Here is a 17,235-nt window from a genome sequence, read left to right as displayed (position 1 = left end):
CTGTTCTGACCTCTGTAGTACCCTTAGAGAAGGGGTCTGTTCTGACCTCTGTAGTACCCTTATAGAAGAGGCCTGTTCTGACCTCTGTAGTACCCTTAGAGAAGGGGTCTGTTCTGACCTCTGTAGTACCCTTATAGAAGAGGCCTGTTCTGACCTCTGTAGTACCCTTGGAGAAGGGGTCTGTTCTGACCTCTGTAGTACTCTTATAGAAGAGGCCTGTTCTGACCTCTGTAGTACCCTTAGAGAGGGGGTCTGTTCTGACCTCTGTAGTACCCTTATAGAAGAGGTCTGTTCTGACCTCTAGGGTTCCCTGATCAGATGTCCATGTTGAAGCCCTGGAGACGGTGACGTCGTGAGTAGATGTTCTTTTATTTAGCTTTTTTGTCTGTAAAATAATGATTTTTTACCTCTCCTTCTATCACAAATATACAGTTGGGAACGTAAATATGCTTGTAGAAACACCTGTGTTTATTTATCATGCACTTTTATGAGAATAATTATCTCCTTAAAAAAAGGGTTTTACAAGCATCTCTGAGTGGCATAGCGGGAAAACAGTCAGGAAGAATTGCTGTTAAAGTTTCCTGGACAGTGAAAGTGGAGTAGTAGTAATAATATACCATTATGCATCTACAATATATCTACAATCCCATTCTAAAACACACATTTACGGTTTACCATTTCAGCGGGAAACGTTTCTAAGACAGAATACATTTTCAGAAAATAACAGATCTGTTCTTTTCAAACACAGTCAATTAAAAACCTCGTAAAAAACTTGAGTATCATATTCCACATGTCTGGCAAACATCATTATTCATATCAGTCTGTGATTCAGTCAGTCGGGGTGACGTCATCGGCGATCGCCGCCGTTATGCCTCAGAAGCCTGCGGGTCGAACCATCATGGTGGTCACTGTAGTCATGAGGCTGGGTCCCTTCCAGTAGTACCACTTGATGCCGTTGTAACGGACCACGTTGGAGACGCCAGAGTAGTAGATACCGTTCAGGTTGGAGGGACCACACGCCTCAAACCACCAACCTAGTGGAGAGGGGAGAGGTCAGGGGTCAGGAAGAGAGAGAGAGAGAGAGAGAGAGAGGGCAGATGCACCAGACGCCTCAAACCACCAACCTAGTGGAGAGGTCACAGGTTAGCGATCAGGAAGAGAGAGAGAGAGGGCAGATGCACCAGACGCCTCAAACTGCCAACCTAGTGGAGAGGGGAGAGGTCACAGGTTAGCGGTCAGGAAGAGAGAGAGAGAGGGCAGAGGACCCACGCCTCAAACTGCCAACCTAGTGGAGAGGTCACAGGTTAGCGGTCAGGAAGAGAGAGAGAGAGAGAGAGAGGGCAGAGGACCCACGCCTCAAACTGCCAACCTAGTGGAGAGGTCACAGGTTAGCGGTCAGGAAGAGAGAGAGAGAGGGCAGAGGACCCACGCCTCAAACTGCCAACCTAGTGGAGAGGTCACAGGTTAGCGGTCAGGAAGAGAGAGAGAGAGGGCAGAGGACCCACGCCTCAAACTGCCAACCTAGTGGAGAGGGGAGAGGTCACAGGTTAGAGGTCAGGAAGAGAGAGAGAGAGCAGAGGACCCACGCCTCAAACCCCCAACATAGTGGAGAGGGGAAAGGTCGGGGGTCAGGAACAGAGAGATTACACCAAAGAGGAAAAAGGAGGTTGTGTGGTCAAATAAAGGTCTAACTAAGCCATTTCATGTTTATGTACAACTTTACAAGAGGAAAACATGAAGAGGAGCCAAACAAAGGATGAAAAATATAGTCAGACCAGTAAAATGTTTATTTATAAAAATTGGTATTAAGTAGCAGGAGAGAAGGTAGCGGATAGAGCAGAGGAGAGAAGGTAGAGGATAGAGCAGAGGAGAGAATGTAGAGGAAAGAGGAGGGAAGGTAGAGGATAGTGTAGGAGGAGAGAAGGTAGAGGATAGAGCAGAGGAGAGAATGTAGAGGATAGAGCAGAGGAGAGAATGTAGAGGATAGAGGGGGGAAGGTAGAGGATAGAGTAGGAGTAGGGAAGGTAGAGGATAGAGTAGGAGGAGGGAAGGTAGAGGATAGAGCAGAGGAGAGAATGTAGAGGATAGAGGGGGGAAGGTAGAGGATAGAGTAGGAGGAGGGAAGGTAGAGGATAGAGTAGGAGGAGATAAAGTAGAGGATAGAGTAGGAGTAGGGAAGGTAGAGGATAGAGTAGGAGGAGGGAAGGTAGAGGATAGAGTAGGAGGAGGGAAGGTAGAGGATAGAGCAGAGGAGAGAATGTAGAGGATAGAGTAGGAGGAGGGAAGGTAGAGGATAGAGCAGAGGAGAGAATGTAGAGGATAGAGTAGGAGGAGGGAAGGTAGAGGATAGAGGAGGAGGAGGGAAGGTAGAGGATAGAGGAGGAGGAGGGAAGGTAGAGGATAGAGGAGGAGGAGGGAAGGTAGAGGATAGAGTAGGAGGAGAGAAAGTAGAGGATAGAGTAGGAGGAGGGAAGGTAGTGGCTGTGTGTAATGGTGTAGTGCACTTGAGGTTATATTCCAATGAACCAAATGAAAAATACATTGTTACATGAGTTTCCGTCGCAGTTTCAACTTTACTGATAGTTTTCTCACAAAAACAACTGTGATTGTGCCCCCTCTGGCAGGTAGACTCTAACCAACAGCAGCCTCCCGGACGACATTATTATGGACAACAACAAAAAAACATCTGTCAAACAGCAGCCAAGGATCATCATGTCACCAGAATAACACTCATCAAGCTCATCACCCTGCTCTTTCACCACCCTGGAAAGGTCATCATCATTTACTTCATCTGTAGCCTAACAAACTGCATGGTTTTCCTGAGTTGGAGGACCACACAACACGTCATTACGTGATTCCAACTTTACTTCCATATGACGGATATTATATCAATATTTCCACATAAAAGCGTTTCCACCGACTTGTCTTGGCTCCTTTTGTTTCATTGACATTTGATTTGTTTACTGACAAATGTTCTGTTTCCGTCAGGCCTGACATGCTTTATCTGGTACGTACTTGACTAGCAGAAAACAGCTGCATGGAAACCTGTTAATGAAAGTGAGAGCCTCAGAGCCTGTACCTCCAGAAGCCATCTGGGCACACTTGCAGGAGCAGCGGTCGTTGTCTCGGTCCTTGGTGCTGAACTGGGTCCCAGGCTGGGTCAGACTACTGGTGCGGCCGGCGGTACCACTGAACCCCTGGGCATGGAGACTGGGAGAGGACCAGAACAATCAACACACATACACATTAACAACCTTCTGAAATGTGTTCTGTTATGTTGGAGAGGCTTCCATTAAAGAACACCCTCTGTGTTCTGTTAGACATGTAATTCTTTATCCACATTATAACAGGGGGTGTAAAGCCATAACACATCTGTTTTTCCATAAGCAGATTATGATCAATGAGGTCAAACAAAACACCTCCCACAATCTTTTTATTATACATTTCTCTCAGCCAATCATCGGTCATTTCTGTAAGTACCATACATGTTGAAAACCTTTCCCTATTAGAGTACTGAAAATATGTTATTCATTTATTTACTTATTCGAATAAAGTTTACTAAGGGTTGGTAACAGGAGGATTGGTCAGCTGTTTGAGCCAGTAAAGGGGTCTTTGCTAATCTTAGGTAACAGAATTCATTTAGCTTCCCTCCAGGCCTGAGGACATACACTTTCTAGTAGGATTAAATGGATGATTTGGCAAATAGGAGTGGCAATACATCCGCTATTAACCTCAGTAATTTTCCATCCAAGTTGTCTGACCCCGGTGGCTTGTCGTTGTTGATAGACAACAATCATTTTTTCACCTCTTCCACACTGACTTTACATAATAATTCAAAATTACAATTCTTGTCTTTCATAATTTGGTCAGTTATACTTGGATGTGTAGGTTAAACGTTTGGTGCTGACATGTCAAACCTCATTTCTTGCCAATGAAACAAATCATTAAAGAGGTTGGTAATGTGTTTTCTGATGAAGGAGATCTGATTCAATAAATGATGGGGCCAAGTTCACTTTTTGGTGCTTCAAAGCTTTCATTCTTAATTTGCGTTTGCTAATTGATTGGGCTGACAGTCTTATTTGCCATACATTTTGCCTGTTGTCTCATCCCTCTCAACCATGTTTCATATCATCATCAATCCAAGGGGATTTAACAGTGTTTAGTCATTTTCTTAAATGGGTCCATGTTTATTAGTAACTGGGATAAGCAATTTCATAAGTGCAGCGTCTGGTTGCTCCTCATTACTCACCACAGACCAGCAGCGTCTGGTTGCTCCTCATTACACACCACAGACCAGCAGCGTCTGGTTGCTCCTCATTACACACCACAGACTAGCAGTGTCTGGTTGCTCCTCATTACAGACCACAGACCAGCAGCGTCTGGTTGCTCCTCATTACACACCACAGACCAGCAGCGTCTGGTTGCTCCTCATTACACACCACAGACCAGCAGTGTCTGGTTGTTCCTCATTACAGACCACAGACCAGCAGCGTCTGGTTGCTCCTCATTACACACCACAGACCAGCAGCGTCTGGTTGCTCCTCATTACACACCACAGACCAGCAGCGTCTGGTTGCTCCTCATTACACACCACAGACCAGCAGCGTCTGGTTGCTCCTCATTACACACCACAGACCAGCAGCGTCTGGTTGCTCCTCATTACACACCACAGACCAGCAGCGTCTGGTTGCTCCTCATTACACACCACAGACCAGCAGCGTCTGGTTGCTCCTCATTACACACCACAGACCAGCAGCGTCTGGTTGCTCCTCATTACACACCACAGACCAGCAGCGTCTGGTTGCTCCTCATTACACACCACAGACCAGCAGCGTCTGGTTGCTCCTCATTACACACCACAGACCAGCAGCGTCTGGTTGCTCCTCATTACACACCACAGACCAGCAGCGTCTGGTTGCTCCTCATTACACACCACAGACCAGCAGCGTCTGGTTGCTCCTCATTACACACCACAGACCAGCAGCGTCTGGTTGCTCCTCATTACACACCACAGACCAGCAGCGTCTGGTTGCTCCTCATTACACACCACAGACCAGCAGCGTCTGGTTGCTCCTCATTACACACCACAGACCAGCAGCGTCTGGTTGCTCCTCATTACACACCACAGACCAGCAGCGTCTGGTTGCTCCTCATTACACACCACAGACCAGCAGTGTCTGGTTGCTCCTCATTACACACCACAGACCAGCAGCGTCTGGTTGCTCCTCATTACACACCACAGACCAGCAGCGTCTGGTTGCTCCTCATTACACACCACAGACCAGCAGCGTCTGGTTGCTCCTCATTACACACCACAGACCAGCAAATATTATTTACATCATCAACATATGAATCACTACAAAACGTATTGTATGACCTCTTATACATTATATTAGGCCCAGCCTGACCTCTTATACACTATATTAGGCCCAGCCTGACCTCTTATACACTATATTAGGCCCAGCCTGACCTCTTATACACTATATTAGGCCCAGCCTGACCTCTTATACACTATATTAGGCCCAGCCTGACCTCTAATACACAATATTAGGCCCAGCCTGACCTCTTATACACTATATTAGGCCCAGCCTGACCTCTTATACACTATATTAGGCCCAGCCTGACCTCTTATACACTATATTAGGCCCAGCCTGACCTCTTATACACTATATTAGGCCCAGCCTGACCTCTTATACACTATATTAGGCCCAGCCTGACCTCTAATACACAATATTAGGCCCAGCCTGACCTCTTATACACTATATTAGGCCCAGCCTGACCTCTTATACACTATATTAGGCCCAGCCTGACCTCTTATACACTATATTAGGCCCAGCCTGACCTCTTATACACTATATTAGGCCCAGCCTGACCTCTTATACACTATATTAGGCCCAGCCTGACCTCTTATACACTATATTAGGCCCAGCCTGACCTCTTATACACTATATTAGGCCCAGCCTGACCTCTTATACACTATATTAGGCCCAGCCTGACCTCTTATACACTATATTAGGCCCAGCCGGACCTCTTATACACTATATTAGGCCCAGCCTGACCTCTTATACACTATATTAGGCCCAGCCTGACCTCTTATACACTATATTAGGCCCAGCCTGACCTCTTATACACTATATTAGGCCCAGCCTGACCTCTTATACACTATATTAGGCCCAGCCTGACCTCTTATACACTATATTAGGCCCAGCCTGACCTCTTATACACTATATTAGGCCCAGCCTGACCTCTTATACACTATATTAGGCCCAGCCTGACCTCTTATACACTATATTAGGCCCAGCCTGACCTCTTATACACTATATTAGGCCCAGCCTGACCTCTTATACACTATATTAGGCCCAGCCTGACCTCTTATACACTATATTAGGCCCAGCCTGACCTCTTATACACTATATTAGGCCCAGCCTGACCTCTTATACACTATATTAGGCCCAGCCTGACCTCTTATACACTATATTAGGCCCAGCCTGACCTCTTATACACTATATTAGGCCCAGCCTGACCTCTTATACACTATATTAGGCCCAGCCTGACCTCTTATACACTATATTAGGCCCAGCCTGACCTCTTATACACTATATTAGGCCCAGCCTGACCTCTTATACACTATATTAGGCCCAGCCTGACCTCTTATACACTATATTAGGCCCAGCCTGACCTCTTATACACTATATTAGGCCCAGACATTTGGAACTTTGGTATTCATAGATATTGTGATCACTACATCCTATGGATTTGGATACGGCTTTAGAGCACATTTCTGCAGCATCAGTAAAGATGTGATCAATACATATTGATGATGTCATTCCTGTGCTGTTTGTAAACTACCCTGGTAGGTTGACTGATAACCTGAACCAGGTTGCAGGTTCTGGTTACAGTTGGAAGCTTTTTCCTGAGTGGGCAGCTTGATAAAAGCCAGTCAATATTTAAATCACCCAGAAAATATACCTCTCTGTTGATATCACAAACATTATCAAGCATTTCACACGTTATCCAGATACTGACTTTTACCACTTGGTGGTCTATTGCAGCTTCACACCTGAATGAGCTTTAGGTGAGGCAGATTAACCAACAATGCAGTTTTAAGAAAAATACTATTTAAGAATAGATTTACTAAATAAACGTCAGAAAAAGAAAAGTTAAAGTTACAAAGTACCAAAAAAATAATAATAATATACAGGGGAGTCAATGGGTGAGGATACAGTTTAGTTTAGTCTTCTGTTTAAACATGTTTAAGCATAATCCCAACTCATAACGTTACTACCAAGAATTAAACTGCAGGTAGCTAACCAACTGGGTTCAATGTTAGTTATAGGCTAATGTTAGCTAGCTAACTAAATGACTCTGAGATACACATAATATTACTACACAGAACATGTAACGTTAGCTAACGAGCTAACAGTACGCTTCAGCTTGAAACGAAACAGACTTTCAGACTAAATTATAAATGTGTCTGAAAATGTAGCTAGCTAGACTATCTACCGTATTAATAGGCTTCACAGATGGTTGCCCTTTAGTATGAAGATGTAATCCGGAGAAAGCTGTTTTATACAACAGCCTTCTTTCTGTGTGTTCTCTTTTTGACTCCCTCTGCGATCAAAAGCCAGCATTTTCTCCATCTGCTAATTCCACTGGGCATTCCACTCATTTCAAAACTCGGTACTAAACGAACTAGGCTCGTAATTTTAACAATTTTATTCATATTTACAGATGGCACACACGTTTGTTATTAAAGCAAATGAAAGTTCTTATTTCCAGAATGCATTTCTGCCAAAAAAAACGCATTTTGAAAAAACACAAGTTTACCTTGAAATGGCTATGAAGTAGTGACACGCGACATACACCTAGTTTCCTGAAACGAGTCACATATTTACATGTAGGTAGGGGTAAATGGACTATGCAAAGATAATAAACAGAGAGTAGCAACAGCGTAAAAATGCCAATAGACTGGAAGCCATTTTATGTTCAGGTGTCTTATGGCTTGGGGGTAGAAGCCGTTAAGAAGCCTTTTGGATGTAGACTTGGCACTCCGGTACCGCTTGCCATGCGTTAGTAGAGAGAACAGTCTATGACTTGGGGGTAGAAGCTGTTAAGAAGCCTTTTGGATGTAGACTTGGCGCTCCGGTACCGCTTGCCGTGCGTTAGTAGAGAGAACAGTCTATGACTTGGGGGTAGAAGCTGTTAAGAAGCCTTTTGGATGTAGACTTGGCGCTCCGGTACCGCTTGCCATGCGTTAGCAGAGAGAACAGTCTAAGACTGGGGTGGCTGGGGTCTTTGACAATTTTTAGGGCCTTCCTCTGACACCGCCTGGTTTAGAGGTCCTGGACGGCAGGAGGCTTGGTCCGGTTGATGTACTGGGCCACATGCACTACCCTCTGTAGTGCCTTACGGTTGGAGGCATAGCAGTTGCCATACCAGGCAGTGATGTAACCTGTCAGGATGCGCTTTATGATGTAGCTGTAGAACCTTTTGAGGATCTTATGAGCCATCCTAGATCTTTTCAGTCTCCTGCGGGGGAAAAGGCATTGTGTTGCCGTCTTCACAACAGTCGTGGTGTGTTTGGAACATTCTAGTTTGTTGGTGATGTGGACACCAAGGAACTATGGATATGAGACTTCCTTAGTTACAGGGACAGATGGGAGAGGGGGCTGACTATGGATATGAGACTGCCTTAGTTACAGGGACAGATGGGAGAGGGGGCTGGCTATGGATATTAGACTGCCTTAGCTACAGGGACAGGTGGGAGAGGGGGCTGACTGTGGCTGTTTGGCCCTGGAGAAGATGCTTCCTTGGCCTGGGAACAATAGGGAAAGGGTTGGATGCCTTTCTTGGTTGGATGGATGGAAGAAATCGCGTAATTGGGTGACCCGACTGCTCCAGAGAAGAGAGAGAAAGCTAGAGAAGTGGTTGTATTGGCCAGGGAAAGCTAGAGAAGAGGTTGTATTGGCCAGGGAAAGCTAGAGAAGAGGTTGTATTGGCCAGAGAAAGCTAGAGAAGAGGTTGTATTGACCAGGGAAAGCTAGAGAAGAGGTTGCATTGACCAGAGAAAGCTACAGAAGAGGTTGCATTGACCAGAGAAAGCTAGAGAAGAGGTTGTATTGGCCAGAGAAACTAGAGAAGAGGTTACATTGGCCAGAGAAAGCTAGAGAAGAGGTTACATTGGCCAGAGAAAGCTAGAGAAGAGGTTGTATTGGCCAGGGAAAGCTAGGGAAGAGGTTACATTGGCCAGAGAAAGCTAGAGAAGAGGTTGTATTGGCCAGGGAAAGCTAGAGAAGAGGTTACATTGGCCAGAGAAAGCTAGAGAAGAGGTTGTATTGGCCAGAGAAAGCTAGAGAAGAGGTTGTATTGGCCAGAGAAAGCTAGAGAAGAGGTTACATTGGCCAGAGAAAGCTAGAGAAGAGGTTGTATTGGCCAGGGAAAGCTATAGAAGAGGTTACATTGGCCAGAGAAAGCTAGAGAAGAGGTTACATTGGCCAGAGAAAGCTAGAGAAGAGGTTACATTGGCCTGAGAAAGCTAGAGAAGAGGTTACATTGGCCAGAGAAAGCTAGAGAAGAGGTTGTATTGGCCAGAGAAAGCTAGAGAAGAGGTTACATTGGCCAGAGAAAGCTAGAGAAGAGGTTGTATTGGCCAGGGAAAGCTAGAGAAGAGCTTACATTGGCCAGAGAAAGCTAGAGAAGAGGTTACATTGGCCCGAGAAAGCTAGAGAAGGAGATGCCTTGGCCGAGTTCGGCCTGCATTGGCTGGGTAGAAGCCTAGCACAACAGGCCTCTGGCTTGGGTGATCCCTACGTAAACCCAACCCTGAGGAGGAGAACCAGATGTTCACAGCATGATAATGAACCACATAATCAGCGAGGTGAGATGGAACGCTGCTCAGCAGTAGTTGGCAAGAGGGCTGACAGCTCACAAACACTAGTACCATTCAGAGTGGGATGAATACAGCCCATAGAAACACGTTTTGCACCGGCTTAATGGGCAAATTTTAGGTTATTTAAGGATGATCCTGGAAACTAAATATAAAGTAAGTATAAATATAAAACTTAATTAATTCTGGTGCTACACAAACTTCTACACTAACGAGCATTTCGCTTCATCACAAATAATATCACCTTGTCAAACACCTCCGGCCTTTTTCAAACACTTCCTCAAACTCCACTTCATCTACACTGAGACTAAACTGTTAATGGATCTGCACCTGTCAATCACATTCCTCTTTTTTGAGGAACTTCTGAGTTTAAACAATCCTTTAGTGATCTCAGGTTGGGCTTTAGTAGTGGAGAGAGAGAGAAATAAATTATAGGGCTTTAGTAGTGGAGAGAGAGATATACTAGACTACCATAGGGATTTAGTAGTGGAGAGAGAGATATACTAGACCACCACAGGGCTTTAGTAGTGGAGAGATACCACCATAGGGCTTTAGTAGTGGAGAGAGAGAGAGATAGATACCACCACAGGGCTTTAGTAGTGGAGAGAGAGATATACTAGACCACCACAGGGCTTTAGTAGTGGAGAGAGAGATATACTAGACCACCACGGGACTTTAGTAGTGGAGAGAGAGATATACTAGACCACCACAGGGCTTTAGTAGTGGAGAGAGAGATATACTAGACCACCACAGGGCTTTAGTAGTGGAGAGAGAGATATACTAGACCACCACAGGGCTTTAGTAGTGGAGAGAGATATATACTAGACCACCACAGGGCTTTAGTAGTGGAGAGAGAGATATACTAGACCACCACAGGGCTTTAGTAGTGGAGAGAGAGATATACTAGACCACCACAGGGCTTTAGTAGTGGAGAGAGATATATACTAGACCACCACAGGGCTTTAGTAGTGGAGAGAGAGATATACTAGACCACCACAGGGCTTTAGTAGTGGAGAGAGAGATATACTAGACCACCACGGGACTTTAGTAGTGGAGAGAGAGATATACTAGACCACCACAGGGCTTTAGTAGTGGAGAGAGAGATATACTAGACCACCACAGGGCTTTAGTAGTGGAGAGAGAGATGTACTAGACCACCACAGGGCTTTAGTAGTGGAGAGAGGACCACCTGGGAGCGGATATATGTTTGACCTGCCAGGCACGGCCACGTTCTGCTGCTGACTGGTTGGTTTAATTTCAAATGTCATTCCCTACACAGTGCACTATGGTCCTTGGTCAAAGATACAGTGCATTATGTAGGGAATAGGTTTCCATTTGGGATGCAGGTTGTGTTCCTCTTTTCCCCAGCCGGAAGGGGATGCCTCAGGGGTGGCGGGGCAAAGAGAGATGGGAGACAGAAAAGTGGCAGCTTGCCCTCCGCTGATCTCATCACTGATGATGTTCTTCAAGACCACGTTATCGACTCGTCCTTTACACCATCCTGTTTCTTTCTACCCAGCGATTAAAGAAGTTAACGTGTGAATAATAGTGGATGGTTTGACCGAGTGGAGGGTTGACATCGCAGGCTTCAGGAAAGTCTGAAAAGGGAAGAACTTCCAATGCCTTTCAGAAACAGAACTCTTTACAAAACTCTCCCCGGAATCACTTCCATCCGTTTCTGATTCTAATCTGATTGTGACACGGCTCTAAGAGATTCTAATCTGATTGTGACACGGCTCTAAGAGATTCTAATCTGATTGTGACACGGCTCTAAGAGATTCTAATCTGATTGTGACACGGCTCTAAGAGATTCTAATCTGATTGTGACACGGCTCTAAGAGATTCTAATCTGATTGTGACACGGCTCTAAGAGATTCTAATCTGATTGTGACACGGCTCTAAGAGATTCTAATCTGATTGTGACACGGCTCTAAGAGATTCACATTCCAGAAGAGTCAGAACACAATAGGAACCCTGAAACCTGAACCCTGAACACTGATGGCAATTCAAAGTCATACAATTTAATAACATTATCAGATAAAATCTCACTTACTATAAGTGTCTGTTTAACATGATTTAACTATGATTGACATGTAAGAGAAAATATTTAAATATATATATATATATGGACTTCGTTCCCTATGAACCCCTATTCCAACCGCAAGGTGTTACAGAGGGAACTGTGTACGGCTCAGTACATCACTAGGGCCGAGCTCCCTGCCATCCAGAGCCTCTATTAAAAGGACCTTGATAAGATTTTACCCCCAAGCCATAAAACGGCTAAATAGTTAGTTAATTTAAAAAGTTAACCAAATAGCTACCCAGACTACCTGCATTGACCCTTCTTGCACTAACTCTTGACTCATCACATACTGCTGTTACGGTCTATTATCTATCCTTTACCACTACCTACAGTATACTGCTGCTACTGTCTACTATCTATCCTTTACCCCTACCTACAGTATACTGCTGTTACTGTCTATTATCTATCCTTTACCCCTACCTACAGTATACTGCTGCTACTGTCTACTATCTATCCTTTACCCCTACCTACAGTATATGTACATACAGTATCTACCTCAAGTACCTCGTACCCTTGCCCATTGACTCAGAACTGGTACCCTATGTATATAGCCTGGTACCCTGTGTATATAGCCTGGCACCCTGTGTATATAGCCTGGCACCCTGTGTATATAGCCTGGCACCCTGTGTATATAGCCTGGCACCCTGTGTATATAGCCTGGTACCCCGTGTATATAGCCTGGTACCCCGTGTATATAGCCTGGTACCCCGTGTATATAGCCTGGTACCCCGTGTATATAGCCTGGCACCCCGTGTATATAGCCTGGCACCCCGTGTATATAGCCTGGTACCCTGTGTATATAGCCTGGTACCCCATGTATATAGCCTGGTACCCCATGTATATAGCCTGGTACCACATGTATATAGCCTGGTACCCCATGTATATAGCCTGGTACCCCATGTATGTAGCTTGGCACCCAGTGAATATAGCCTGGCACCCCGTGTATATAGCCTGGTACCCTGTGTATATAGCCTGGCACCCCATGTATATAGCCTGGTACCCTGTGTATATAGCCTGGCACCCCGTGTATATAGCCTGGCACCCCGTGTATATAGCCTGGTACCCTGTGTATATAGCCTGGCACCCCATGTATATAGCCTGTCACCCTGTGTATATAGCCTGTCACCCTGTGTATATAGCCTGGCACCCCATGTATATAGCCTGGTACCCTGTGTATATAGCCTGGTACCCTGTGTATATAGCCTGGTACCCCGTGTATATAGCCTGGTACCCTGTGTATATAGCCTGGCACCCCATGTATATAGCCTGGTACCCTGTGTATATAGCCTGGTACCCTGTGTATATAGCCTGGTACCCCGTGTATATAGCCTGGTACCCTGTGTATATAGCCAAGTTATCATTACTCATTGTGTATTTATTCCTTTGTGTTTCTCTCTGCATAGTTAGGAGAAAGTATTTCACTTGTCGTCTACACCTGTTGGTTACAAAGCATGTGACAAATAACATGGGATTTGATTGATTTGATTTGACTGATAGCTCTTGGCCTCCACTGTGGAAGGAAGCATTGCATGCTGGTACCTGTCATTTTTGTTCTCTGCGTCTATATAGAAGTGCTCGTAAGGGAGCATTGCATGCTGGTACCTGTAGTTTTTGTTCTCTGCGTCTATGTAGAAGTGATTATAGTGGGAGTAGGCCTCGTTCCCCTCAGCATCCTTCAGCTGCACCTGGAGACTGTACTCTTGGGAGCTGGTCAGCAGGTGGATGAGGTCATTTCCTGCCCAGTACTCTCCCGAGGGATCCCCAAAACCCTGCATCAGGTACGGTGAGAGAAAGAGGACAAACTGAATGAAGGGTCATATGATTTTTTTAAATAATAATCACTTCAGAGGGACAGATGACATCAACAGAGATATGTTCAGATACAACATCACTTCAGAGGGACAGATGACATCAACAGAGATATGTTCAGATACAACATCACTTCAGAGGGACAGATGACATCAACAGAGATATGTTCAGATACAACATCACTTCAGAGGGACAGATGACATCAACAGAGATATGTTCAGATACAACATCACTTCAGAGGGACAGATGACATCAACAGAGATATGTTCAGATACAACATCACTTCAGAGGGACAGATGACATCAACAGAGATATGTTCAGATACAACATCACTTCAGAGGGACAGATGACATCAACAGAGATATGTTCAGATACAACATCACTTCAGAGGGACAGATGACATCAACAGAGATATGTTCAGATACAACATCACTTCAGAGGGACAGATGACATCAACAGAGATATGTTCAGATACAACATCACTTCAGAGGGACAGATGACATCAACAGAGATATGTTCAGATACAACATCACTTCAGAGGGACAGATGACATCAACAGAGATATGTTCAGATACAACATCACTTCAGAGGGACAGATGACATCAACAGAGATATGTTCAGATACAACATCACTTCAGAGGGACAGATGACATCAACAGAGATATGTTCAGATACAACATCACTTCAGAGGGACAGATGACATCAACAGAGATATGTTCAGATACAACATCACTTCAGAGGGACCGATGACATCAACAGAGATATGTTCAGATACAACATCACTTCAGAGGGACAGATGACATCAACAGAGATATGTTCAGATACAACATCACTTCAGAGGGACAGATGACATCAACAGAGATATGTTCAGATACAACATCACTTCAGAGGGACAGATGACATCAACAGAGATATGTTCAGATACAACATCACTTCAGAGGGACAGATGACATCAACAGAGATATGTTCAGATACAACATCACTTCAGAGGGACAGATGACATCAACAGAGATATGTTCAGATACAACATCACTTCAGAGGGACAGATGACATCAACAGAGATATGTTCAGATACAACATCACTTCAGAGGGACAGATGACATCAACAGAGATATGTTCAGATACAACATCACTTCAGAGGGACAGATGACATCAACAGAGATATGTTCAGATACAACATCACTTCAGAGGGACAGATGACATCAACAGAGATATGTTCAGATACAACATCACTTCAGAGGGACAGATGACATCAACAGAGATATGTTCAGATACAACATCACTTCAGAGGGACAGATGACATCAACAGAGATATGTTCAGATACAACATCACTTCAGAGGGACAGATGACATCAACAGAGATATGTTCAGATACAACATCACTTCAGAGGGACAGATGACATCAACAGAGATATGTTCAGATACAACATCACTTCAGAGGGACAGATGACATCAACAGAGATATGTTCAGATACAACATCACTTCAGAGGGACAGATGACATCAACAGAGATATGTTCAGATACAACATCACTTCAGAGGGACAGATGACATCAACAGAGATATAAATGGCATTGTACCTTTGAGAGGAATGAAGAGGGATCATGTGAGTGAAGAGTTAAATGCTTTTGACTGAGGGAAGTGAATAAGGAAACATCTTGATAACTCCTGACTCTTTGACCTTCTACTGACAGTTAGTCCCTGTCTTGCTTGACACTGCAATGTCCTATCCCGGATCTTGAGTAAATGACATTACTAAGCTGCTCCCGAGTGTACTAGGCCAGGACATGGACATCGATTCTATCATAGACTATGTGAATTGTGATGACATAATGAAGGGCAGCTCTGAACAGTTGAAACTGGGTTTCAAAGAGCTGATTGACTCTCTGCTAGACACTAATAAAAGACCCATCATATCTGGCCCCGAATCGAGGCATTGAACGATTTAGCAGGATTCTTTCTCTTCACAACTGGCTACGTGATTATTGCAGCTCAGTGGGAGGAACTTTATTGACAATTTCGATACCTTTTGGAAACAAAGGTCGTTTTATGAGGATGGGATCCACCCAAATCCTTTCACAGCATTATAAGGCTGCGTTGAGACAATGACTTATCAATGACCCAAGCCCAGCTCAGTTAATCCCTACCATTGTGTTCCTGAGATGTCACAATGTACATTATACCAGCAGTGTTGGAAGACACAATGTAAGTAAGCTAATGTATGTCCCTCTAACTGCCCTGAATGCCTCAGCTGATCCTACAGCTGTTGTCTGCAGTAATCATGTATCTATGAACCAGAGTGATACTGTCAGCACTGAGGTGATGTGCCCTAGGAAGTCCACTGTCCAACATAAATAACATGAGCATATCTACTGCTGCTAAGCTTCCCAGGTTCATGAAATCAATAATTTACTAGTAACATGACATTTGTCTCTGAAACTCACTTAGATAATACCTTTGATGATACAGTGGTACCCATACATGGTTATAACATCTACAGGAAGACAGAAATGCCAAAGGGGGAGGTGTTACGGTCCATATTCGGAACCACATTCCTGTAAAGCTTAGTCTCTCTGTCGTCTCTCTGTCGTCTCTCTGTCGTCTCTCTGTCGTCTCTCTGTCGTCTCTCTGTCGTCTCTGTCTCTCTGTGGTCTGTCCTGTCTCTCTGTCGTCTCTCTCTCTGTGGTCTCTCTGTGGTCTCTCTGTAGTTTCTCTATAGTCTCTCTGTGGTCTGTCGTCTCTCTCCGTCTCTCTGTGGTCTCTCTGTGGTCTCTCTGTGGTCTCTCTGTGGTCTCTCTGTGGTCTTTCTGTAGTCTCTCTGTCTCTCTCCGTCTCTCTGTAGTCGTCTCTCTCTGTAGTCGTCTCTCTCTGTCTCTCTCTGTCTCTCTGTAGTCGTCTCTCTCTGTAGTCGTCTCTCTCTGTAGTCGTCTCTCTCTGTAGTCGTCTCTCTCTGTAGTCGTCTCTCTCTGTAGTCGTCTCTCTGTAGTCGTCTCTCTCTGTCGTCTCTCTCTGTCGTCTCTCTGTCGTCTCTCTGTCGTCTCTCTGTCGTCTCTCTGTTGTCTCTCTGTAGTCGTCTCTCTCTGTAGTCGTCTCTCTCTGTAGTCGTCTCTCTCTGTCGTCTCTCTGTCGTCTCTCTCTGTCGTCTCTCTGTCGTCTCTCTGTCGTCTCTCTGTCGTCTCTCTGTCGTCTCTCTGTCGTCTCTCTGTCGTCTCTCTGTCGTCTCTCTGTCGTCTCTCTCTGTAGTCGTCTCTCTCTGTAGTCGTCTCTCTCTGTAGTCGTCTCTCTCTGTAGTCGTCTCTCTCTGTAGTCGTCTCTCTCTATAGTCGTCTCTCTCTGTAGTCGTCTCTCTCTGTAGTCGTCTCTCTGTGGTCTCTCTGTGGTCTCTCTCGGTCTCTCTGTGGTCTCTCTCGGTCTCTCTGTGGTCTCTCTGTGGTCTCTCTGTGGTCTCTCTGTGGTCT

The 17,235-nt window shown here is 45.0% G+C and overlaps 1 protein-coding gene across 1 annotated transcript in view; it reads right to left on the bottom strand.

Moving 5' to 3' along the window:
- Window positions 1-445: 445 nt before the first annotated feature.
- Window positions 446-17,235, bottom strand: part of LOC109887325 (angiopoietin-2) — a 97,255-nt gene continuing 80,465 nt past the window's right edge. The window contains exons 7-9 of the mRNA XM_031795009.1: window positions 13,572-13,738; window positions 3,080-3,210; window positions 446-1,034 (exon numbers count right to left, since the gene is read on the bottom strand). Coding sequence (XP_031650869.1) covers window positions 874-1,034; window positions 3,080-3,210; window positions 13,572-13,738 — 459 coding nt within the window. The 3' untranslated portion in view covers window positions 446-873. The remainder of the gene's footprint in view (window positions 1,035-3,079; window positions 3,211-13,571; window positions 13,739-17,235) is intronic.

The sequence above is a fragment of the Oncorhynchus kisutch genome, linkage group LG17 (genome assembly GCF_002021735.2).
Source record: "Oncorhynchus kisutch isolate 150728-3 linkage group LG17, Okis_V2, whole genome shotgun sequence".
Classification (NCBI taxonomy): Eukaryota; Metazoa; Chordata; class Actinopteri; order Salmoniformes; family Salmonidae; genus Oncorhynchus; species Oncorhynchus kisutch.
Note: the sequence above shows the minus strand (reverse complement) of the source record. Positions and strands in the feature narration are given on the sequence as shown.